General features: G+C 42.1%; 1 protein-coding gene across 1 annotated transcript in view; it reads right to left on the reverse strand.

Annotated features, from left to right (window-relative positions):
* The window catches only part of LOC138300331 (zona pellucida sperm-binding protein 2-like), a 358889-nt gene that overhangs the window by 159133 nt on the left and 174716 nt on the right, over positions 1-25040 (reverse strand). Inside the window, exons 11-13 of the mRNA XM_069239568.1 lie at positions 7113-7288; positions 6939-7030; positions 6668-6798 (exon numbers count right to left, since the gene is read on the reverse strand). Coding sequence (XP_069095669.1) covers positions 6668-6798; positions 6939-7030; positions 7113-7288 — 399 coding nt within the window. The remainder of the gene's footprint in view (positions 1-6667; positions 6799-6938; positions 7031-7112; positions 7289-25040) is intronic.

Genomic DNA, 25040 nt, shown 5'->3' on the forward strand with positions numbered 1-25040 from the left:
TGAAAAGAGTGCCCAGACAACTGGTGCCAAACCACTGGGGGCCACATTTCATATCCTAGTGTGCAGGTCTCTGGCAGGGATGTCAACAAGGGGGGTGAGGGGGGGGGGGGGTAAGACACCACCCCCCCCCCCGTGGCTGATGTGACCAGTGATTCCTTGATGAGATTTTGGATTGTCCCAACATGCTGTGCAGGAGGATTGGTACAGGGGTGGAGAGGTGATATGGCAACCGAGGATTGGTTAGGGGTGCCTGTCTTATGGAACATTCCTCTCCCCTTTATAAACTCTTAAAGCCACAAAGTGGAACTGGCACAGGGAGCCTGGAGGGACAGCTTTTGGAGGATTGCACCGCTTTGGAGATGGATTGTTGCAGCTGCCCCTGGTGGATAGAGCTCACCGCCGTAAGTAAAATGAACCTAGGATTGGCCAAATCGGCCCAATGGGCCAGAGTTATGGCATTTTAAAGTTTGGTGACCTTTGACCCAATTCCTCCTTCGGAGTGCGTGACGCTCTGCTGTTCATCAATTTCCCCCGGGGTGGGCCAGGGCCCAGGGAATGGGGGGGGGGGGGGGGAGAAAGATTCTCATGTTGAGGAGAAGCATGAGGCCCTTTTTCTGCTTTCGTATCTCACCTGGAGACCCCCCCCCCCCCCCCCCATCACCGGGGCAGACTTACGCTGGAGGGGCTCTGTCCCCATCCCTGACCCCTGAATACTCTGGGAGGGGAAGCACAACAGTACTTCTCCGTAGCAGAGACCCCCTCAGGATGTAAGGATTGCTATCACACTCCCCTGGCGGACGGGCCCAGGACCCCATCTCCGGGCCCCGTGACATTTACTGAGAATGGGGTGGTTTGGGGAAGTGCCAACACACCCCTCCAAAATCCCTGTGCCATTGTCTGGGGGGAGCAGTAACAGCCACCATGAAACATGTGTGCCGTCTGACAAAACAAAAAAAGGACTCCCAACTCTGGTGGGCAGTCACAGGAGTGCATGAGGTACAGGGATCCAGCAAGGGCAGCCGTGGGTCGCCCTCCAGCATCATCCAGTTCTGGGGTGCCCGGTACCACCGCATAAAAAAGGAAAAGGAAAAACTCTGCGCTGCTCCCCAGCACAGTGGGAGAGCCAAATCTATGGTGTTCACTGTTCTTTGGAAACAAACCCCATAATGCATTGCAGGGCCTTTCATTTGATTTACATTTTTGCCGCTAAGTCACCCTGTGGTGGCCCTGGGACAAGGATGCGATCACCACCAAAATACTCAGCATGAGCTTTCTTCCGGAGTCATCTGGGTCCCCACTAAGTTTGGAGGGGCAAAATCACCAGCCCTAGTGTTAACTTTATTTTCAAGCTTCTCATAGCTGGAGCTTTTGCTCTACAGCTGGGACTTTATTAAATTTTTTAGAGGCCTTGTGTTTAGTATCATTTTAAAAGGCCTGAAAGTGTGTAATCACTATGCCCTCTAGGGGCTGATATGGTTTCACTACAATGTTTTCAAAAAATGTCACTTATTGAGCTGCCCTCTAGGGGCTGATCTGACCATTGCAATCTAGAAAGAACCTCCAAAAGTAGTGTTCATTTCTGACATGTTTTTATTGAATTTACATGATTATTAAATATCTTTTATAGATCCATAATCATTGCCATTGTGAAAATGATTCATACCAAAGTAATAGCCTTACTACACTGACTATTTGAACACTCAGTATGTTTTGGTGACCCATCTAGGTGCTCACCAGTGATTGCCCATTGCCAGCTATGGTAAATTCCATCTGCCAATGTATATTTGTAAATGATTGCATAATATTTAGTAGTGTGTACTTTTCTAAAGAAATCTACTGATTGGATAATCATTTTTTGAGTGTTAGTGACAGTGATTGGTGATCTCTATCCCACACCTCTTGAGTAGGCCTTAGACTGCTTCACCACCCTGTGAGAGTCGAGTGCTGCAATGGGTGTGTTTGGTTCCCACTGAGGACAAATGAGGAACTATTATTTGTGCTTGCCATCCAACCAATAGCCCAATTTCCAACAAGCAGCTTTTCCATTAACTGAAACATTTAGAATTGCTAATTAACTGTTTGCTAAATTGTGTGTTACACTTTCTGAAAAGTATTTGGCTAGTTATTTTTCCAGGTCGGGTAAGAAACATGGGTGTGACTGACATGGCTGTAAGTGTGAGTACATCTGACATATATACTTTGTTTTAAAATAACTTTGCAAAGGATATACTCAAAATTAAAGCAAAAGCAACGGGGGAGCTGAAAACATTCACCACTGCAGGTTATCATTTACAGAAGGGATTAACTGAACTATGAAACCCTTATCAGTACTCCACAGTACGCATGCTACACCTTCTTGATAATGAGCTGTTACCAACCAACTAGGGGCACCTGAAAAAGCTCATTTAAAGTCAAGCTGAGCAGCTCAATGCAAGTTTCCACTCGATTCAGGAAATAAAAAAAATAAAAAAAATAAAATAAAAAAGCAGCGAGTATAGGTGATGTATGGTAAATTAAAACTTGTTTCCTATTAAGAGTGATGCTAAAATCTATAGCAAATTGGTCTTTAAAGATTGACAAACTGATACCAGGGAAAACAGTTTCAGTGGATTAAAAATCACTAGGAGCACATTAATGCGTTGTCTAGAAGTCTTAGAAAACACCATAAATCGTGGAGTAACTGAGGAGTGACTTAATTTGGCAGGGAATTAGCGTTCTGAAAAAACCTCACAGGAATTAGTCATTCATAAACAAGATTAGGACGTTTTTAAATGGAGTTTAGTTTGAGCAATTTACAGTGCAGTAAATGAAGCACACTCGATCTCAATAAAAAAATACAGATGCCAGTTATGCAACCCATGCAATAAAAATGCCAAGAATAGTCCATGTATACAGAAATGACTTCTCAGACGAGATTTGACAATGTTGAGGGCTATAAAAAAAAACAGAACATCCTTGGTGTAGTTGAATAAGGACATTAATAATTCTAACCGTACTTCTTTTGAATACTTTATGGCAAAATGGCGTAAAAGTTCAAATGTTTGGTTACTATTAACTGTCAGTTTGATAAATCCCCATGAAACTTTGCAGACCATTTTTTTTTTACATTGGTGAATGAGGCAAAGTTTTGCGGAGGTTTATCAAGGGGTGCAAAGAAAAAAGGGAGGGAGCAAAATGCATTCTGGCACAAGGCATTTTCCATACACTTTGTACTCATGCATAGTACGAAAACAGCTTCACGGATTTGTATGAAATTTGGCAGGGATATATATTTTAGGTGTGCAGATGATCCTTTGGGCAGTACAATTATGTGGGGTAAGTATTTTTAACTTCTAATGTATTTTAAGTTAGTGGCTTTTTGCAGTAATTGCATGGTATGTATAAAAGGATATAAATGAATAATTATGACATGAGAATTTCTAATATTTGTATAGTTTAAGATAATATATTTTCAGTGAAAAGTAAAACAAAGGTTATGTACATACAAAAACGTCGTGAATATATTGGTGTTCAACCCTCTGTAGCACTAGTCTGAATGAAGAGTGCTGTTTGTAAAAAAAACAGCATCTTTGATATATACAATTAGGTACGTACTTTGGCAGACTAGCAACCCCTCTGCCCACTGTAGTGTGTCCTGAAATGCATTGTTATGGTTGGACATAAATAGCAACTCTGCTAGCCGCTATATCTGGCAAATGCTCCAAGCTTGTGAATGTACAATTTAATTTTAATGTATCACCTACATAGAACAACCTCTTGGTCTGAATAGGTGAGAGACATGTAAGGGCTTGTTGTTTCAGCATGTAGGCACGAGAAGTTGAGAACTTCTCGTCACTGGGGATGCAGTTGTGAACTCACACGGTACTTAAATAGCTCGTACTTTACTTTATGGAGCTTCCCACTTCAGAGCCAAACGTTCATTGACGTTTGACAAAGTGAATATTTGACATTGATAAAGATATGGGCTACAATTGGCTAAAAATTCCTCCTTCGAAAATACAGACTTCAGTAGTGAATCTGCCGACTCAAGGATAATAATTCTACCATTGTTGGCATTTGCCACAACGCTCAGAAACTCACAACCAAGTTCATATAGTGATTGTAGTCAGCCTTTTGCACATGATGTATGCAAGTGTGCTATACAAAATCTAGCATAAACAAATACCTACATATGTCAATTCATTGGTACCTAAAGATATAGTCCACCAGTCAAATAGATCTTCATGTGATTTCCAAAAGGCTGACGATATATGCCTCAAAACCTGCACTTAAATACTAGGCAAAAGAGAAGACCGGAATAAACACGAACTGCCTGAAGGTGCAAAGTCCGAGATTGCATCCCCACCCCAGGGACAAACCCAAGATAGACTTGGATTCCACACTTTTCATAACTACCGATTTAGAGACTGGAGCAATTCTGTTAACCTAGAACCTTATGTAGTGAAAGCAACCTCAACAAATGGCAATGTAAAGAGTGTTCCAACTATGCAACAATAGGTGATCTTTCACACTGGTACTTCATAGTCCATAAACAAGGCAACGAAAGGTCCCAACAATAGAGACCCATTCCATATCCTTCTCCGATGTCTCCAACTCAGCAATCGAAAAGCCATGTCAAGACGGTACACTGATGGCTGAAAATATCTTCACTTACAGATGTCAGGGCTGGGAATGGATGATTAGCCTTATAAGCTTATGAACACCCACAAACATGCGTTTATGAGCCTCACAAACCTAAATTCAACCGGTTGCCACAGAATAAATTGTTCGAGACTTACACCAGTAGAGGTATGAACTAATTCTCCTTGCAATATCGAAAGGGTAACGGGTTCACCCCGTATTTTGATGGGTTGAAGCAGGAGATGTTCCCACAGAGGAAAAAATAAAAACGTGCATTTGCGCAGGCAACTCATTCTACCTGTACATAATTGTATACTACAAAGAAATATGCATAGACGAACTAGAAGTGAATGGATCACTGCACTACCAGCGGCGCATGTGGAAAATGGCACCCAACATTGATTTCCATGTGTGCTACTGGGAATCCATCCAAATCGCAAGTAGTAGTAAATATGCAAGTCTGCATAACCACACTTCTATAGTGCAGATTTTACTTTTTTTTGTTGTGGCAGAGTTTTAGATCGAGGCAAGTTCTGATATTGCACAAGCTGAGCATAAAAAGTGTGATGAAATTGTAAATGTATTTAGGAGCTACAGCAGATCAGTGCATTAGCATTGTCCAAACTGTGAAGAATGAAATGGTTACTTGATGGCACTATCCCATCCGTTTTTCCCCCCCTTTGAAGGGATTTTGTGTATGCAGTGAAGGTGCAAATAGTTTAGACCAGGGGTCTCAAACCTTTTCAGTAGTAAGCACTACTTATGTTCAAAGAAAACCATCCTGACATACTAATAGTGCCGTACACATCAGAAAAAAATATTAGTGGCCACCACGGGAAAGATTACCAGCAATAATGCAAAAAAAATGGCTGTCAATATTGAATGCCTCTACAAAGGTGATTCAAAACAGACAGCTGCAATGCCCCTGGCAGGCAGTTAAGTAATATTAGTAATAAGGTGCACAATGCTGTCTGAATCATTTAACTGTCAGTTCCAAATATATTTTGGATATTAGCCTTGAAAAAGCACACATTTTCATCTCAAATGCTCACTTTAAGTATTACATATATTAATTTAACCAAGCAATAGCTTCTAATTTAGTAGGCTGGGCTGCACACAGGAGAGCTACTAACAAGTAGGTGGAGAGCTACCAGTAGCTCACAAGCTACTTATTGGAGAATCCTGGTTCAGACTAAAAACACATCCGCCAACAGAATTTTGTAATATATTTTTCCATGATCCATATAGCATCATCTAGTGAAATTCACTTTTTTGCCTCAGCTGTCTTGTTTTAATCATTAAAAAATTGAACTAATTGGCAGAGGAAAAAAAAAAAAAAAAAAAAGCCCTTACCTGTTCTGTAGTCCCTAGCCTCTCCTTTGAGGCACAACCAATGGTATACATTTTCTACACTGGTTAGTTTGGGTGACTGGATGCATTAGCAAAGCCTAGATACCTAGAGCCAAGCTGAGCACATCACATTAGTTTCACATAACTACATTGACCACCTGCAGTGAGAGGTCGGGATAGATCTTGTTCACTTGGAGATGGGAGACTCAGCACAGTGCCTTCTCATATCGAAACACCAAAGATTCATACGTTTGTCCTTAGACCATCATGTTACAAAATCTATTAGGACCAAACTCACAACGAAATTGCCACTTCAATGGTTGTTTCTAGTGATTTGTATCAATGTTTTAGATAAACTATGTTCAACCTAGGAACACCATTACCAAACGATCCCACATTTAACTATTTGAAAAAAACGTGTTCCTAAAAATGTAGCACTCTGCCCGGATCAAAGGTGCTAAATGTTTGTTAACGTTGGTATACTTGCTCTTTAAGTGGTAATTTGATTTTTTAGAACTGTAAGGCCTTTAGTGAGATGATGGAAAACTGTTACATTGTCAGAGGCAAAATAAAAGCTGCAAGCTGTTGATCTATTTGCATTGGTTCATCGAATTTGAGAGCATGAAGCCAGGCCGATTTAAAAAAAAAAAAAAAATTGGCAATAGTTGGAAATGGATAATCATAGGTGAAGTCTTACCTGGGAAAAGATTTAACATCAAAGAGATTGGCCCATCACTCCTAGCAAGAGATATAGGTGGCTCCTGGGTCAAGACAATTGCTCTCACCACAGCTTCACCATTTTCTTTAAAAAGGCACCTTACAGTCATCCTGCATAAAGTAAGCATTTTTAAATGTTTTAGAAATTAGCCGCCTTTATGCAAATGCAAGTGACTTTAGGACTTTGAAAATTTGGAACCGATTTTGCAGTTGACTAATAATTTACTAGGCATGCATATAAAGGTACTCACCTAAATTCACTTTCTCTTGCTATCATACTTTGTCCGAGATCTACCCAGAGGGCACGCACTTCATTTTCATAAACAATACTGTTCCCATGGTACTGCAAAACAATAAAAACAACCACAACTGAGTAATTTATAAGACTTAAAAGCACAAGGCATATGCCACAAACTACTACTTACCCTTGCTGTGGTGCCACAGCCATCTAAAGGGATATGAAAGATGACTTTGCCACTGGATTTATTGTATGGAAGACAGGCAGCATCTCGGACTCGAACAGTATTTAGATTAACTTTCGGAACTGTTCTGGTTGCAAGAACTTCAACATCCATAAATCCATCTGCAGTACAGGCTGCAACTGAAACAGATAGTTTGAAATGCGTAATTCAAAATGAAATGCAGTCTTCCTGTTAGCAAAGGAAAGTCTAGATTTTATTAAAGACACAGAGGCGGGCATTATTCTGTCATTCCCTGCTTTATTTCTACAGCAGCAAATTTATATTTAAAAAGACTACACTCCTATGATGCTTGTCAAAGGAAAACAATGGGAAAACAGTGGCAGACGACCAATGAACATACAGTAAACAACAAGTCCACTTTTCTTGCTTGCCTGGTCGATCAAACACTATGAACCAGGGGTATTAACTACAGAAAAGGTCAACAAGAAAATTGAGAAAGCTCAATAAAAAGGATTTGACAAAGCATGGTGAGTACTCGGGTTCCTTCAATACGGAGAAAGTGGAGCTGATTGGAGATGAAGCCCTGGATGCTAGACCTGCACATAGAATGAGGCAACTTAAGGCACCACAGAGGTTTTGAGAAAGAGGTGCTATAATACGAACGAAAGGTAGGATCATACTCATCTCCAAGTCTTTAATAGATTTTATTAACACCTGGAAAAATCTTCATATGATAAGTTATGATGCTTGTTCAAAGTATATCAACATCACAAAAATTAGAAGTAAGCTTACAAACATATTTAGTTGTTAGACCAACCAGCAGATTAAAGAAGGTCCTCTAATCTTGAAGCAGCCCAGAAGGCTTTAGATACCTTAGCTGCCCTGGTAAAATGAGTCAAACGCAGAAATATCAATGCCATCTAAAGACGTGAACTATCTAACCCAGCACACTAACAGGGTAGAAAAGAGGATTGAAGTGTTTCCTAAAAGAAATCAATAGTTGAGTGGAAAAAAAGTTTTTAGCTTTGCAGTAAGCCCATAAATCTTTAGGGAAGAGCATTTGCACAATTTAAATTGATTTGGCAAATATGGATAGAAAACAGACTACACCTGGAATGGTTATTCCAGTGACACTGAAACTCTCCTGCTGGTTTTCCATCTATTACATTAACAGTTCCGTAAGACTTACCAACTTGCCAGAGATGCTGGAAAATTGACCAACAGTTGTATCTGCTAAAACAGAATCTGTATCACTTTGCATACACCAGCTAACCTATACAGACCACATTGATTGGTAAACTTTGGAAGTATTTAGGGTCCACAATGTTCAATTGTATTCTGCAGCTTCTGACAAAATATTTTAGGTTCACCAGGCCATCCCGAAATTCTCCAAGATGAGTGAGGATGAGATTGTGAAAGACCTTGGAAGATGCATAAGAAACCTGGAAAGGGTGGGATTAACAAGAAAGTTTGGGCAACAGTTCCAGTAGGTAAGAGTTTGACTTGAGAATGCCATAAGGATCCTACAAGAACAAAAACTGCTGGTTGTCAACATGTCTGGGCAAGATCCATGGCTATCTCTAGAAAGGGAGGGGATATGCATAGTTTATATTTTGGGATAAATGGAGAAAGGCGTCTGTAGCGGTAGTGAATGGATCCAGTCTCCAACTACAGAAGGGAAACTGGAGTCTAGATGAGAACCGACCCACAGTGAGGGACCCGATCAATGAGTTATTTTGACTTGTCAGATAAAGATGGTAATCGCTGGAGTCTAGGAGATGCCTGGAATATCAATTTGCTACAGAATGGAGATCCCCTGGAAGATATTCTGATTAGACTGAAATGTTGCATTGATTACAATATTCCCCAAAACTTTTTGCAAGTTATTCTAGTGGTCCTCCCTCCCCACCGGGGTTGTATGGCAGATGGTCAATTGCATTCATAACAGAACTGCACATTTGACTCTCCCTGGCAAAAGTTTGATTTGAAAAAGAACAGGCTAGCATCTCTAAACAAAGAATGCATGGATGACTCCTGCTTGGACTATGTACCTCCAGTCACAACTCCACCCCGGTTTGACCCTGGAATGTGAGCCTTGCATCTGAATATTACAAGGGGAAGCAAATACAGCCTTCCCATTCCAGGCTCTAATCACTGAAGTTCTAGAACCACTTCATTACAAGGACACACTAATGAAGAGGCCCTCAAAGGCTGGTTTAAAAGATGCTGATAAAAGGCTCACTATTCTGGCTAATGTTCATGTCTCTCCATGAAATAAGGAATTTATGAAGCACTACAACTATTCTGAATGGCTACAGCTTTTGAATGGTGAATTTACAGACTTGCTTGACTTGTCAGAGTCAACACGCAATCCTAAGAATGCTAATCTCCTGGATGGAACTATAGATCACTTCCCAATTGATTACAAAATGCCAAAGATTGGAGAAGTTTAATTGATACTGAAAGATGGTAAACCGCTATGGTTTTGCTCTTAGCTATAATGAAGATATCATCTGTGTAAATTGAGTAAGGTATGGTGAGCTTTTAGAACTAACTACTGGTCTCAATTTTGTGCAGAAGCTAGAATAGATAGGAGACCAGTGAAGACAATTTGTTGATCCCACTATCTGCAGAGGTTTGCTGTGGCCTCACCAATGGGGTTTGCTAAATAAGGATCTCTACGATCCAAAGGGATCACTCAACCCCCCTTGAACCATGGAAAGAACCCACAGATTTGCTGTAACTGTTTGCCAAGCAGTCTGAAATTTTGCTGGACATCTACTTTTACCAATAATTGAAGCTGGCCTTTGGATTCAGTGTCCGCATTCTAAGATTCTTCCCCTTTGGGGATAGAAGTATGGATGGTAATCTTGAGCGGAGAACTTGGAAGCTCTGAAGGAACCAAATTTGTTATTGAACTGGCTGACAAGGTGATTCTGATCTCTGCTGGCTCATGCAGAAACCCATGGACCTAAGACTCTGCAACAAATTCTGCACTTGGTTCAATGACATGAATGTATTGGCATTTACTGAGCTCCTTAATTTATCAAATAATCCTTTAGATTGGGAACCTATTTATGTGCTCTCTGGAGTTCCTAACTCAGGGTTTATTTTTAGTAAAAGTAATTTATGCCACTCCCAAGACCTAGCATATTTAGCATTGCCAAACAGATGAACTATTCTCAGAGTCCAGCTTGATGTTGCTTCAGGGAAAATTATGTTTTCCTGAAATCTTGCCTCCATAGCGATATCCAAAATGCTTATGAGAGGACTAATTGCGTCAAGATATTTGTCCTAACACACTGATCAGACTGTCAACATTGAATTTGTAAAGCAAAAACATCAGGTTATACAGGTTGGTAGCTGAGACATTGTGGGAGTGTTGGACATGAACACAGAGCACAGAGCACAGATGAGAACACGTCTCTGCTTGTACCACACACGGTTGCAGAGACCCACTCAGTGCAATTAGAATGGAAAATTGGGGTACAGCCAAACAGGTGAGCCTCTAAAATCCATAACAGTTGTTGACATCACAATATATTACAGTACCAGAAAAAAGACCTCAGATTCATTTTGTTTCATTAGAGAACGTATCTGTGTTCTTAACAGTATCATATGCATAATCATCTGTCTTGCAATTGATCCACTACAATTTCTGGGTCTATTTTGTTGTTGCAGACTATACCGCATAACCAGATGGCCCAAACGGAGCATCCTTGCCCGTGAAACTCAGACAACATCATCTTTGGGAGCAATGGTTTTCTTCTGAATCAGTCACCTAGTTGAAGGATTATCATCATTACTCTGAAGAGTCACAGTGAGTTCCATTGAAATCCCATGGGGGCTCATGTTAAGGGAATTGAACTGAGTCTTGGTGAAGGTTGGTGCTTTACCCTTCTAGACAATTCTCACAGGATGGGCCCCAAAGCCGAGTTTTTGAAAACATGTTAAGAGGCTTTGCTATTTTATTTAGATATGCTTGATTGTGGCAGTCATGGCTTGTTTTAACGAGGACTGAAATAACAAATCCTTCTTGAAACATTCACTCTCCTCATATTCATTATTAAAAGTAGATTGCTCAGAAGCCATATTGACCAAGACCCAGAGGAAAAAAATACAATAGAGAAAAACTGGAGAATACACACTAAATCAATCAATTAACTAAAATGTTAAAATTACTGGGGGGATAAAATACTGAAGGTTAGGCTATTTTTGAAGAGATTAGGTTAATAAGACTACAAATGAGCTTTCAAGGACCAAAAAGGTTGATCTTTTAAACAAGGCAACTTCTTATAAGGCAACAGGCTTACAGATTAAACCATCCTGAGGAACAAGCGCTTGCTCCCCAAGGCTTTAAGAATGAACCTACTTTCTAGAAAAGCCACACTCCAAGAAGGCGTGGAGGAGAAATTAAGACAGTCCTGGTAAACCCCTTTCATCACACAGGCACAAATACTTCCTCAGGCTACCGAAGCGTTGCACTTGCTGAAGGTGCATGACTGACCAGGTAAGATGCCTCCTGAAGAAAAAGTAGTGCCCCACACTGTTACAGGGTGCAAAAGATGAATGGCAGGGTGAAAGTAAACGTGCTGAGGTGCAAGTGAAATCAAAGTGAAGTCATTAGAACATATTGTTTAACAAGCATCAAACCATTACATATTTTGAATAAAAAGAATGACAGATATCTGGTAATACTTACCTTGCTTGCAAGTAGCTAGGAAATAGGACCTGTTGCTCTCAGTTATGACTATTGTTACTAAATGCTCATTTGTCTACTACATTTAGCCTCTTACTGGCTTCTTTGAACAAGTGTAGTTTGTATATACTTTCACTGATAGCCATAAAGCAGTTATAGAATACATAAAAGGTCACTCCAGCAAAGTTGTGATCAGCCCTCTCAAAATTACCTGTGGCAAAGCAGAGATACACATTACTTGAGCATAGTTTCATTAGTCAATATGGTTTCTAAAGTAGTTCCTTTAAACACAGTAACACCTGTCCTAGGACCCACTTCTACAAAGAATAGGCTGTAACTGTGGTTCCCAACATGTGGTCAGGGGACCCCTGGGGGGGGGGGGGGGGGGGGGGGGGGGGGGAAGGGGGGTTGGGGAGAGGGTCTCTGGAGCCTCAAGGTATCCACAACTGCTCAGAAAATTAAATATTAAGATATTAGGTACCAAGCTTTCAGTAATCACTGTGGGGGTCTATGGTTCCAGTAATGATTAAGTGGGAGTCCACAGAAGTCAAAGGGGTGGGAACCATCAGTTTAGACTGTGGTGGGTTAGTCGTGTGCCTAGTCTAGACACTTTCCTGATAAACTGGCATCCTCATTCATAGCTGCTCTTGGTCCAAGTTACTCTGCTGTATATTACTGCCTTTCTTCCTTTGCTACCACCGCAGAGGTTACATGGTGGCTGCAGAAGAGTAGGACTCGGGGCTGGTAAGTGGAACAAGCAAGCCAGGATTCATAGTGAGGAGTCAGACAGCAGCAGGGCCAGATTTAGGAGCAAGAACCACCTCAAGCCCTCTCCCAGCTTCTTGATAGGACTAGAAGCACAACCCTATCAGAAGCTGGAAAGGGCTGTGGATCCTGGCCCTACTGCTCTGTGGGGCTCCCCATGGGCCTCAGGGATGCACTGTGTGGTCCATCAGTCAGTTTTAGCAGATACACTGTGCTGTCTGAGGCATGCACTATGTCTGCTAAATTAAAAAGGATAGTGCCTGTTATGAGATCATAGTTAAACTGCACCCCTCACATGAGCAATCCCGACAAATCTTGTGAGTGCTGTTTTTTTAACCACTGTAGCTGAATCATCGCTCTGCCTCCCTCCTCCAGGCAACAGGAGCCTGGTGGAGTCTGGAGGTGCTAAATTCTGGTTTGCATGATATGTTATATTGACATAGGGTATCCAGGCGCTTGCATGAACACTGCCAAAACCAATTACTGCAAGTGTCAGCAGAGGCCCTGAAAATTATGTGACCGCTTAAAGGCAGCAGGGATGCACCCTGAAGACAAGTTGCACTGTCTGGGTAGAAGCTCCTGCAGGTTTCAGAGCATATATTTGTGTGGGACACAATTATGTTGCACTTTGTAGTGTGAGGGCTAGCAGCAAAAGGTGGTAGCATAATCATAAGGGATACCATACAAACATACCCAGCTTTGTGAACTGATCAAAACATTAAAACATGCATGTTATGAGTGTTGGGATGGATAACCTCTTGATGGGTTTGAAGAGCTATGCCACTCTGCTCAGAAGTTGTTTCTAGCCCACAATATATTTTTGTCAATTAACTGGACAGTTGGAGACCATACTGTAGGGGCTTTGCATATGACTGGGCTGTTCATATGAGCTCTGCTGACAGAGGATCAAATTGATCCCCCAGCCTGAGTCAGGGTGGCTAAAGGCCACTCAAAGGCGGTAAGATCAATTTAAGAGGTGGCCACAGGAGTCATTTCAAGGCACAGGCTTATTCCTGTACACTCCTGGCAGACTCTTGAATCCATTGTAAACATTCATCTCGTTCCCTATGACACTAGCTCTTACTTTCCATTGTGCGATACACTCCTAGGTGGCAAATGTTGCTTATGTTGGGTGCCTTTCACAGTGACCTGAACAAATGTCAATTTTTACAACATGTACACTGGTACATAAAGTGTAAGCTCTCCCACAGTTAGCCACTGTCCAGAATGTATATGGTTTCTTACAGTTATTCAGAGTCCTCAAATGTGTAACCAAGAGTTTAAATTTGGTTTACTCATTGCGGTTCTCCATATTGTGATAGGAAGGCTGCATTCCTGAAGTCCATATCCCAGTGGAAGAAGAAACTGGAATGCCCTGTATATAAAGAAGCTGGATAGCTGGTGAAAGACTAGAATAAGGCACAGATGCAGGAGACTGTACAAGGAGCAGGATCTAATCTACTGAGACCACGCTTGAACCAGTAGATCACATCTGCAGAATTTCCTTGTAAGAAGCAAGAACATGGACCAGGATTGTCTGGGTCTAGAACTCAAGAGATGCTAAGTTGTCTCTGGTTATTCTTTACCATCCCAGAACTACTCTTTTAACCTTGGTGTCCACAATACTATGAAACCAGTAAAGTTATCTCAAGGAAAAAACCAATGTGTCCTGCCCATCATCAGTAACTAAACACAGCCAACAAAACTTGGACTGATTAAAAAGCAAAACACACGAAACTGCATGATTAACTAGACTGGGTGAGACCCTTCTTTGGACATGGGCTGTCTGGAGAATTTAATTTCTATTTTGTCATTGAAAAGTGAAATAGTCTGCTTCAATTCGGTTTTCTTTCTAACACTGAGCGTGAGAAATACAAAGAGCCAGTCGTAGTAAGATTACTACACTAACACATGCTGCTGACTTGTTCATAAGCAAAAAGTCAGTCAAGTTCAAAAGTTCCTAGAGTCCATCTGAGCAAACCCTCTTAGGGTAATCATGGCCAGTGTCAAGCTTGAGTAAAATTTCACAACTAAGATCTTAAAAAAAAAAAAAAAAAATGAATGCCATGTTTACCATTTGATACCAAATCAGTTTCCAACTGCTCCTACATCCTTGAGAAATCCGAAACTGACCTATTTTGTTACCGCTGTAGAGTCAATTGCATAAAGGGAGTAACTTGATTATCCATTTGCTGTTCAGTGGAATTCATGGCTGGAGGCAGAGTAAACCCACACCGAGGGCACCTACTAGCCACTGAATTACATAAACTCACAAGAAAAGGACTCAATAGAATTTTCATAACGCAGCATTTTGTGGAAATAGAACTTGGTTTATATTAACTATGCATTTGAAAAATAAATTTGAAACTATCACATTGTGATATAGCACAGCCTTCCCCCGGCAAGAACATAATGGTTACATCCTGGGCTGCGGCGCTGAGGCGACAAGGATGTAGCCTTTACAACCTGGGACTGGCTCTTTGGGGGGGGGGGGGGGGGGGGGGGGGGAGCTCTCCCCATGAGCCTCCCACCGGTTTCACTTCCAATCAGGTGCTGGGGGAGGCACAGAGGCACGATTGTCGCATCTATACAGATAAAAGTTCTGCCCCACCTGTTAGCCTAAAAACACTTTTTCCAAACTGCTCTTTTGGACCCACTTTGTTTCCCTCAATTTTGACATGTTTGTCTCTTCCGACACAAGCACTTGGCCCATCTACACAAGTGAGGTATCATTTTTAATCGGACACGGAGGGGAACTTTGGGTCAGTGCAGTGTTCCCAAACAGAAAAGTGGGGAAAATGCGATTTTTTAAGCTAAATGTGAGGTTTGCGGAGGATTCTGGGTAAGAAAATACTGGGGGGGTCTACACAAGTCACACCTCCCTGGACTCTTGGGTGGCTAGTGTTAAGAACTATCTGGGTTTGGTAGGTTTCCCTAGATGGTTGCTGAGCCCAGGACCAAACCATGCAGGTGAACCTCCTCCCCCCCACCACCCAAGCAGATACAGGCAGTTTTGTATTTGAGAATTTTATCTGTCCACATAGTGTTTTGGGGCATCCACGGTCACAAGCACTGGGCCTACCCATACAAGTAAGGTACCATTTTATCAGGAGATGTGGGGGAATTCGGGGTAGAAATAAATTTGTGGCTCCCTCAGATTCCAGAACTTTCGCTCACCGAAATTTGAGGAAAAAGTGTTTTCTGCCAAATTGAGGTTTGCTAAGGATTCTGGGTAACAGAACCTGGTGAGAGTGCCACAAGTAAACCCATCCTGTGTTCCCCTAGGTGTCTAGTTTTCAGAAATGCGCATGTTTGGTAGGTTTCCCTAAGTGCCAGCTGAGCTAGAGGCCAAAATCCACAGCTAGGCACTTTGCAAATAACATGTCTGTTATCTTTGGAAAAATGTGTCCATGTTATATTTTGGGGCATTTCCTGTTGTGGGCACTTAGCCTACCCACACAAGTGAGGTAGCGTAAGTGAGGTTTTGTTTTTAATCCGGAGACTTTGGGAAGTGCTGGGTGAAGGAAATTTGTGGCTCTCAGATTCCAGAACTTTGTCACCGAAATGTGAGGAAAGAGTCTTTTTGCCAAAATGAGGTTTGCAAAGGATTCTGAGTAACAGAATCTGGTGAGACCCACAAATCACCCCATTATGAATTCCCCTAGGTGTCTAGTTTGAAAAAATGTATAGGTTTGCCAGGTTTCCAGGTGCCTGCTGAGCTACAGGCCAAAATCCGCAACTAGGCACTTTCCAAAAAACACGTCCGATTTCAATGCAAAAATGTGATGTGACCATGTTGCGTTTCCCATCACAGGCATTAGGCCTGCCTACACAAGTGAAGCACCATTTTTATCGGGAGACTTAGGGAAACACTGAACAGCAGAACAAGTGTTAGTGCCCCTTGTCTCTCTACATTTTCTCCTTCCAAATGTAAGTGTAAAAAAGACAACTATGAGAAATGCCCTGTAATTCACATGCTAGTATGGGGACCCGGGAATTCAGAGATGTGCAAATAACCACTGCTTCTCAACACCTTATCGTATGCCCATTTTAGAAATACAAAGGTTTCCTTGATACCCATTTTTCACTCTTTATATTTCAGCAAATTAATTGCTGTATACCTGGTATACAATGAAAACCCATTGCCAGAAGCAGCTCCTTTATTGGCTCTGGGTACCTAGGTTTTCTTGATGAACATACAAGCCCTATCCTATATATCCCCCACAACCAGAAGAGTCCAGCAGACATAACAGTATATTGCTTTCAAGTATCTTCCATAGCTGGAAAAAGTTATAGAAAAAAACATGGAGAAATGGCTTTTTACCTCAATTTCAATAAAAAAAATAAAATAAAAAAAAAACTAAAAAAAAAAAACTTTAGCTGTTACTTTCTGTAGGAAAACGAAAGCCTTGAAGAACGAAATGACCCCTTGCTGAATTCAAAATGGTCTACTTTACAGAAATGTTTAGCTGTCCGGGATTCAGCATTGGTTTCACACCCATTTCTGTCACTAAGTGGAAGGAGGCTGAACGCACACAAAAAAAGATAGTAAAAATGTGGTATGTCCCAGTAAAATGCCGAAATTGTTGAAAAATGTGGTTTTCGGATTCCGGTCTGCCTGTTCCTGAAAGCTGGGAAAATTGTGATTTTAGCACTGAAAACCCTTTGTTGCCATTTTCAGGTGATTTGAGGGGGGGTGGAAGAATCACAAGCTTTCTTCTTCAGCCCTTTTTCCCCACCCCCATTTTTTTGTTTATTTTTTTTAAACGAAATTTGTGGCTGTATTTTGGCAAATTTCTTGGTCTCCGCCAGGGAAAACCACTAACTCTGGATACCTCTAGAATCCCTAGGATGTTGGGGGGGGAAAGATGCAAATTTGGCATAGGTAGCTTGTGGACAAAAAGTTGAGGGCCTAAGCACTAACTGCCCCAAATAGCCAAAAAATGCCCTGGCACGAGAGAGGGGGGGCTGGGAGGGCCTGGCAGTGAAGGGGTTAAAAACATACATTAAATGACCGGATCTATTTTGTGCATCACCAGTCATAATGCTGCTGAACATGAGTCCCAGTGGTTGAAGTGTGTCCCTAAGCATGTGTACAATGCATGTGTGTGAACTGGAATGGTGTGCAAAGTTCAAACAATTTTTCTCCCTCCCAAGCCAGTGGCATAGCCACTCACATGAGCCTTAAATTACCTCACTGATTCTTGAGCAAATTGTATGTCAAATAGCATGACAATTCATGAATCTTACTCCTCTGAAAGCCAAAGGGATCAATGTCCCCCTCAAGCCAGCTTATAACTGGTTGGCAGCAAGTTTGTACTTTTGGACACATGCAGATAAGATGGCTTACTGTTTTGTAGCTGCATGGGCGACATCTTGGATCTAGGAACTCACCCTTCCATGCTGGTAAAAGATCCTTAGATTCAAAAAATCCAAGGCAGAAGAGCCTAAAGCTCTGTTTAATTGACTGGTGGAAATGTGCTGTGACATATGATTGAGGTTTCAAATTAGTATTTGAATTTATCACTGCCCAGACGTGCCGTCGCTTTTCCAATGTGATCCTGTCTTGCATAAAAGGATTGTTTTTTGGATGAGAGGTTACATATCTTTACGAAAGTTGCTTGATCCATTTTGCAGCCCCATGCTTCCTGGACCTCTTCTGCTGCTAGAGCATCAAGCTATGTTCCCCATGATTTTGTGCATTTTTGCTCTAGCCCTGCTTTTAACTCTGCAACAAAAGCTACTTAGGGATCCTTGCTCTGCAGCTCAGTCACTAACACAATTTCACACAGTTAATAAGGCATTAGTATTTCTGATTTGAAGGCCAAACTACAAATGAACCTAGGCAGATGCGGAAGCCTTTGGGAGAAAGATGACCGCTTTATACACTTACTTGTAATTGGTATAATAAAGTTAGTTCCTTAAAGTGCCATATTTCCAAGCCATACATCAACAAAGGTAACAATTGTGCCATCACAGTAGATGAGAATATGCTGCACCATTCAGCTTTTCTTGTTTTTTCAGAAGCTTGAAGGCAATGTCAAAGACTGGGCTTTTGCTTGTATATGCATAAAGTTTTTGCACGACAGGTGGTGCTCCAGTGTAACACCCAAGTATTTGTACGATTGAACCAACTCAACCTGCTTTCCTTTGATAAAACAATTGTATGCCTTATATTTTGAGTCCACTAACCAGACAATTTTGGTTTTCCGCAAGTTCAGCTCTAAACCTTTTCGCAATATAACTTGCCAGTGGACTCATTAGAACTTGCAGTCGTACTGGTGCGACTCAGAATGACTCATCTGCATATTGTAGACAGGTGATTGCTTCATTTGCCAGATTTGGAAAATGGCAGTTGAGTTTTCAGACGACTATTCATATCCGAAAGGTACAGATTTAAAAGGCTTGGGGCCAGAACACATTATTTCAGACCTTTACTAGTGCTTATTCTTGCAGTCAATGTACTTCCGTCTCAAATTTTTACCTGGGCCCACATGTCCGAGTATAGGGTGAAGATTGCCTTGAGCACGTTCCTGGCATGTCCCATCTTTTCAGTTTTGCCCATAAGCAATCACATGGGACTCCGTCAAATGCCAATTTAAGAAGGCAAAAAGGCTGGAGTTCCTCCTCATTGCATTTTCAGTCAGAATCCCCAGGGTCGCTAGATTGATTGATGTTCCTGTGCCGGGCCTGAACCCAGTTTGGGTTTTCGGCATCAGCTGTTTTTCCTCATGTAAGGAGTTCTTGTAGTATACAGGAGGCATGGATTTTGGCTTCCACAACTATTAGAGTGGTTAATCTGTAATAAACTGGGGATGAGTAACTTCCATGTTTATATATTGGGTAGAAGATGCTTCCTTTCCAGGATGATGCACAAAGTTGAAGACTGGCGCTAAATGCTCGTCCCAGTATTTCATTGTTAAATGCGTTTGGCAACCCACTGGGGCCTGCTGCTCCCTCTGACTTCAGTTTTTTTAGTGATCTCCTCCAATTGTTTTACATCAATTACTCACCACAGTTTTGTCCTCTGGCTGTTGTCTTGCGGGCTTGCCCTGGGTCTCATACCACCACTTGCTTCCCTACCTTCCTTTGGGTAGGCGACCTCTTAAAGACTTGACAATTTAGTTTTGTCCTCATTGACCTTAGTTGGTCAATTGCCACTTTTCCTCTTGTTCTGACATACTGTGCACCCTCATTCCAAAGCTGGTGCTGGGAGATGCGTGCATTTCCTATGCATATGCTGTCCACATCTGTTCTGCAATTCCTGCGTTTAGGTGCCTCTTTTCACCCTTAGTTAAACTGTTAATTAGACGTCAAAAGCTTTTACTGTTAGGTTGTTTACTGGCCCATAGAATTTTCACCAACAGCTCATCTAGAAGTCATTTTTTTTTTCCTTTCAACATGCTTTTTCGTATGCTTTCTTCATTTGAATCAGTTGAACTTTGTCTAAATACATGCCTTCCTTAGCTTTGCCTGCCAACCTTCTGTTTTCCCTTGCAATTTTTCGTTTGCTGTCCCGTAATGCTTTGTTGAACCAGAGGTTTACGCCTTTCCCACATTAGGATTACCTGCAGCATTCCTTTGGTGATCATATCTTACGGAGAAATTATTTTGTAAGACCCTGATTAAGTCCAACCATGTCTGGAGTCTTTGAACTTCGTTAGTTACCCCTTGATTGGGTCCGTGTTAGTAAACGGTTTCCATTATTTGCTCAGATATTCCTCCATGCCATCTCAGTCATTTTAGGCCTTAGTTTCCTGGTCGCTGGATTAAATCACAAGTTGCTCCATTTTTTGCAGATCTAATACAAAGCTCATGACCTGTGGGAAGAGGTCACTTTCGGGGCATACTTGAATTTTAAATGAGGAAATCCAGGGACGGATGTCGGTGCTGACAAAAGTGTAGTGGATTGGGACTTACCACTTGAAAACGTGATTGCTGATCGGTCTGCCCTCGCTTTCTCGTTCAGGATAGTCAGCAACTGATCCTCCAGTAATTTTAGCAAATTGCCCACCTCTATTGAGCCCACATTCTGCCTGTGCCTGGTGGATTTTCCCATACTATGATTATAAAAATGGGTGTTAAAATCCCTCAAGAGGAGCGTTGGCCACCCAGGCGGTCATAGTTTTAACGTATACGTTAGAAGCTTGAACCTTTGTTTTCTTGCATTGTCTGGATGAATGAATGATTGATTGATTGATATATATCTATCTATCCATCTCTCTCAAGTCTAAGCTTTCTTGTTTCAGTTTTACAGCTATGATCCAGTTTTCTCCTGAATCGATGACTTCCACTTGTAATTTGTGGAGATGTAGATAGCCATGCCCCCTTTCGGATGGCCATGGGTTGCAGCTTTTACGGCAGGGGTATGTGGTGTTCCAGAAATCCAACTAAGGAGTTAGGCTTGAGTCTCCATGCTTCCTGAAGTAAAATTATGTCGAGTTTCTGAAGGAAGCAGAATGTCTCCTGATCTTGCAGCACTGCTTCAAACCGATGGACGTTCCATGAGCAAATATTGATGTGCTTATGATTTAATACATTTGTGGCTTTGTATTTGTTAAAGCAATGCCTCCTTTTGACGTGCAAATAGCAACAGGTATCAAGGATCACAGGAATCCAGGACCAATCCTGCCTGTCTAATTCCATATGTTTATACTGCATATGATGAAAGTGCCTTCCCTTTTGTTGGAAGGCGTCCTGTTTTACCAGGCAGTCTGGTGAATAACGCCTTGCATCCCTTAGGACTGATTTTTGTTCTAGATCTTTAGCTGGAGATTCAGAAATCTGGCCCATCCCTTGCAACAGGAGATATGGATATTTGGCGGGCTGCGGTCTTCAACGTGATTCCCCAGATTTAAAAGTGGGCATGGATCAGCTCAGCTGTTTTGGGGGATTTCCAAGCAGTCCGTGTTAGCTGGTGCTGTTGAGGTCTCTGCTGGCCGAAATTCCACTGCTAATAAAAGTTTGTAGATTTTATGCCTTCTAGATCTGGGATTACCCTAAATAACACTAGCAGGTTTCCTCTATTCAACGTGTCGTTTGGTTCTTGAGAGCCATTTTCATGCCGGAAGAAGAGCTTGGTCAGACTTTTGGTGCTTCTGGGTGAAACTAGTCCATGGAGATTCAGGTGCATGTTTTTCACCTACTGTAACTTGTCCCCCACCCTCTCTCTCCCCCCCCCCACCTTGTGTGTCTTGCTGGGTGGGCGATGCTGGATCCTGACTGAACTTTTTGGCTTTGAACCTGGCTTGCATCTAGACCCAGCCTTATGAATTGTGTTTCGCTGTGTGCCTCCAGATTTTTTTTTTTTATATGTTACAGGCCCAACCATGCCCCTTTGTCAGAATTAGAATAGAGTTTGTATTGTTCATTAGAGCTGCCCGGTGATGGATGAATGGTGCTTCCTGTGTGCTATGGCTCTTACCCACATTTTCTAATTGTCCTCTGCTTTTGATAGTGTTCTTAGTTGGCTTTTACGATTTCCTCTTACACGATTGTCCTTTTACGCTGACCAAGTGTTCTCCTGTAATTGAGTGTGATTGCTTGGTGTAGCATGAGTGTTAATACTCTGCCATGTATGACCATCGGGAAGCGATTTGGCATTTTGAGCAGTTCTTGTGTCAGTGGTGCCCAGAGTGGCACGGCTTGAGGCAAGCCCCCTCTCAACTGCCTAGCCCGGTGATGTATTAAGTGAGTTGTCTGAATTGTTTTTGCTTCGTTTAATGAACATTGGATACATTTCTTTGGTCTCGTGTTCCCTTGTCTTAAACTGCTTGTGCCTTCACTTACTTTCCTGCTTGCGTTGCCTTTTAGTTAATTTGCCTGTAGCCGAGCCTGGAGCACTTGGAGATCTGTATGAGCTTTGGTTCATCATTGTCTTCGCCCCGGATTCTTTGATTTTTTTGGGGGGTTCTTCAGTGATCTATTGCGAGTGTGCAGCATCATCTGCCTGTACCTTTGGAGATGCCTCCTGCAGGGTTGCGATACTTTGATCTTTTGACCACCAGCCTTGGTCTGGAGGAGCAACGCCAATTTTCATAACTGGAATGGCAAGGCAAGCAAAAAGATTTATGGCTAAACCCAGATCTGTGACTGGGGTGAATGTTTGATTTGCTCTGTATTTCGTCCATCAGCTGTTTTTGCATTTGTCCCCCCAAGTGGTAACGGTATGCCCAAACGTGGGTCCTGTGCTTGCTATGCCACCAGATTCAAGCTAGCCTAGCTGATGAAGGTTGATAGCCTAAAACTGGTCCCAGAAAGCTTGTTTCTGGTCTAGGGAGGACCTGCCAATTCAGGTGGGCTGTTCCCATGGGGAACATGGTCAAGACTGATTTGCATACGGCAGGGTCCAAACTGGAATGGCATGAGAAGCAAAAAAACTGATGGATGAAACCAAGATCTGTGACAGGGACGAATGTTTGATTTGCTCTGTATTCCGTCCATCATCTGTTTTTTTGCATTTTCATAAGGCACCATTTCGGGGAAATAGAACTTAATTGTGAACCATGGCCATATCATAACTTCATTCTGACTGGAATGCAGTTCCGGTCAAGAGCAGAGTTCTCTACCAGACTCTGTTCCATGGCATTCGCTTTTGAAAAGGGAGTGCAGTCATTCTGATGGTGTTGGAATGTGGCAAATAGAATGACTGCCGTTCTTACCTTTTGGCATACCTGTGTTTTAGCACCACTACACTAGGAACACTAATACAGTGGTATAGCAAACGTGATGCCCATATCCTTCCCTTCATCACTTCCTGACTTTTACAAAACAGTACTGCCACTACACACGACCCCTGGTCTGCCCTTGCACCACCTTGGCTAACAGTCTACATTTCGTCAAACCTTTTATCCTATTTGGAATGGTTACATTTACAAAAGTAAAAATATCCCCCGTTATTTGAGGAACATATTTAAACATGTTGAAGAATTATCTGTAGTTTGGTTATACATATAAGGAAGAAAGTGAGTATCTGCAAAACGTTGCTATGTGCAGTACATACATCAGAAAGCGATCACTAATGTATGTTCTGCAGGTTTGGTTACTATCCACTGTAAATCAAAAGGGTATTAAAGAAACTAATGGCCAAGTGAGTCTACAGGTATCCTTTTCCTGCTTTTCAAGTCTGCAAAATTTAAGTATGAACACCTACGATGCGGACCATGCATGCCTGAGCACCTTCTGGATTATCTACGAGGAAGGCAGTGCTTTCCGAAATTCACTGGTTTTGCTGGAACAGGGAGATGCTTGCTTCAATGATAATGTTCGATCAGGACATGTGTATGCGTTCTCTCCGGTGTCTCCAACACATGCACTTTGGGTCAGGAAATGAGGTAGACTAGGAACCGAAATCTTACGCGATACGTCTAACAGCATTTTTCCGAGCGAGAGAAGCACTAACTTGCAGGACAGAGTGGATGGGATGCAGTATGTTGGGAGACCTAGCCTACACCTGGGTCCACGTGGGGGAGATGGAAGTGGAGTGCCGCCATCGCAGAGTACAAGCATCACACTCCTCTACATTGATTATGTAGTGACACCCAGACATACTACCATCCTATGAAGGTGGTAACGTCAGTTTATGCTTTGTTTTAACATTGCCATATTTTATTACCTTTAAATGAATTAAACTGCTGAATTAAGGAATATGGAGTGCAAAATGTCAAAGGGTAACAATACTAGGACCAGAATCTTGGACATAACACAGGCCCCTGTGGTGCGGGGGGGCCCCAATGCCTTGAGAGGTCTCATTCTGCCAAAGGCGAATTAACTGAAATATGCGAGACTCAGTGCCCCCCCTTCACATTCTGCAAGGACCCACCATCATTTCAGTTACGCCACTGACCAGAATACTGAATTAACTGTGTGGGTGATATGAGTGGGTGTCTATTTTCTGCACTTGGCACTTTTTAAATTTTCGTTTCTCTTTGGTCCGCGTTTGTTGCAAAGCATCATTCTTCCGGTTTGCCATTGCAAAAGGCACCATTTTGTTGCGAGCTCTAGTATTTGGCGTACTCGTTAGTTATGGGAAGATTTCCTGCCTACAACATAAGGCTGGCTACACCGCAGACGTATGTTGAAGGCTACACTGCTTCATGCTTTATCCTTGCCATATTATCGTTTATGACACAGCTTTATGAATTTAACTGCTGAATGGGACTTTCAAGTCTGAGTTATTCATGCTATGTGTGCAGGTTTTCTGCACTTGGATCTACTTTGCAACAAGCATGGACCGTAGAGCAGACAGCGCTTTTCCTGGCCTCATCCTTCCATGTTGCCATTCATTAGGCGCCATTTTGTTCCACACTAGTTTTTTGGCACCCTTGTCTGAGATTTCCTGGCCACTATGTAGCTTGGGTGTGGGGTACCTGGTGGGAACAAACTATACCATTCCCCTTTGTCTTACCACATGGTTGTCCTACTTGAGTGAAAACCAAACCTTCGACATTTCCTATATTTTACCAATC

Source organism: Pleurodeles waltl, chromosome 6 (assembly GCF_031143425.1).
Source record: "Pleurodeles waltl isolate 20211129_DDA chromosome 6, aPleWal1.hap1.20221129, whole genome shotgun sequence".
Classification (NCBI taxonomy): domain Eukaryota; kingdom Metazoa; phylum Chordata; class Amphibia; order Caudata; family Salamandridae; genus Pleurodeles; species Pleurodeles waltl.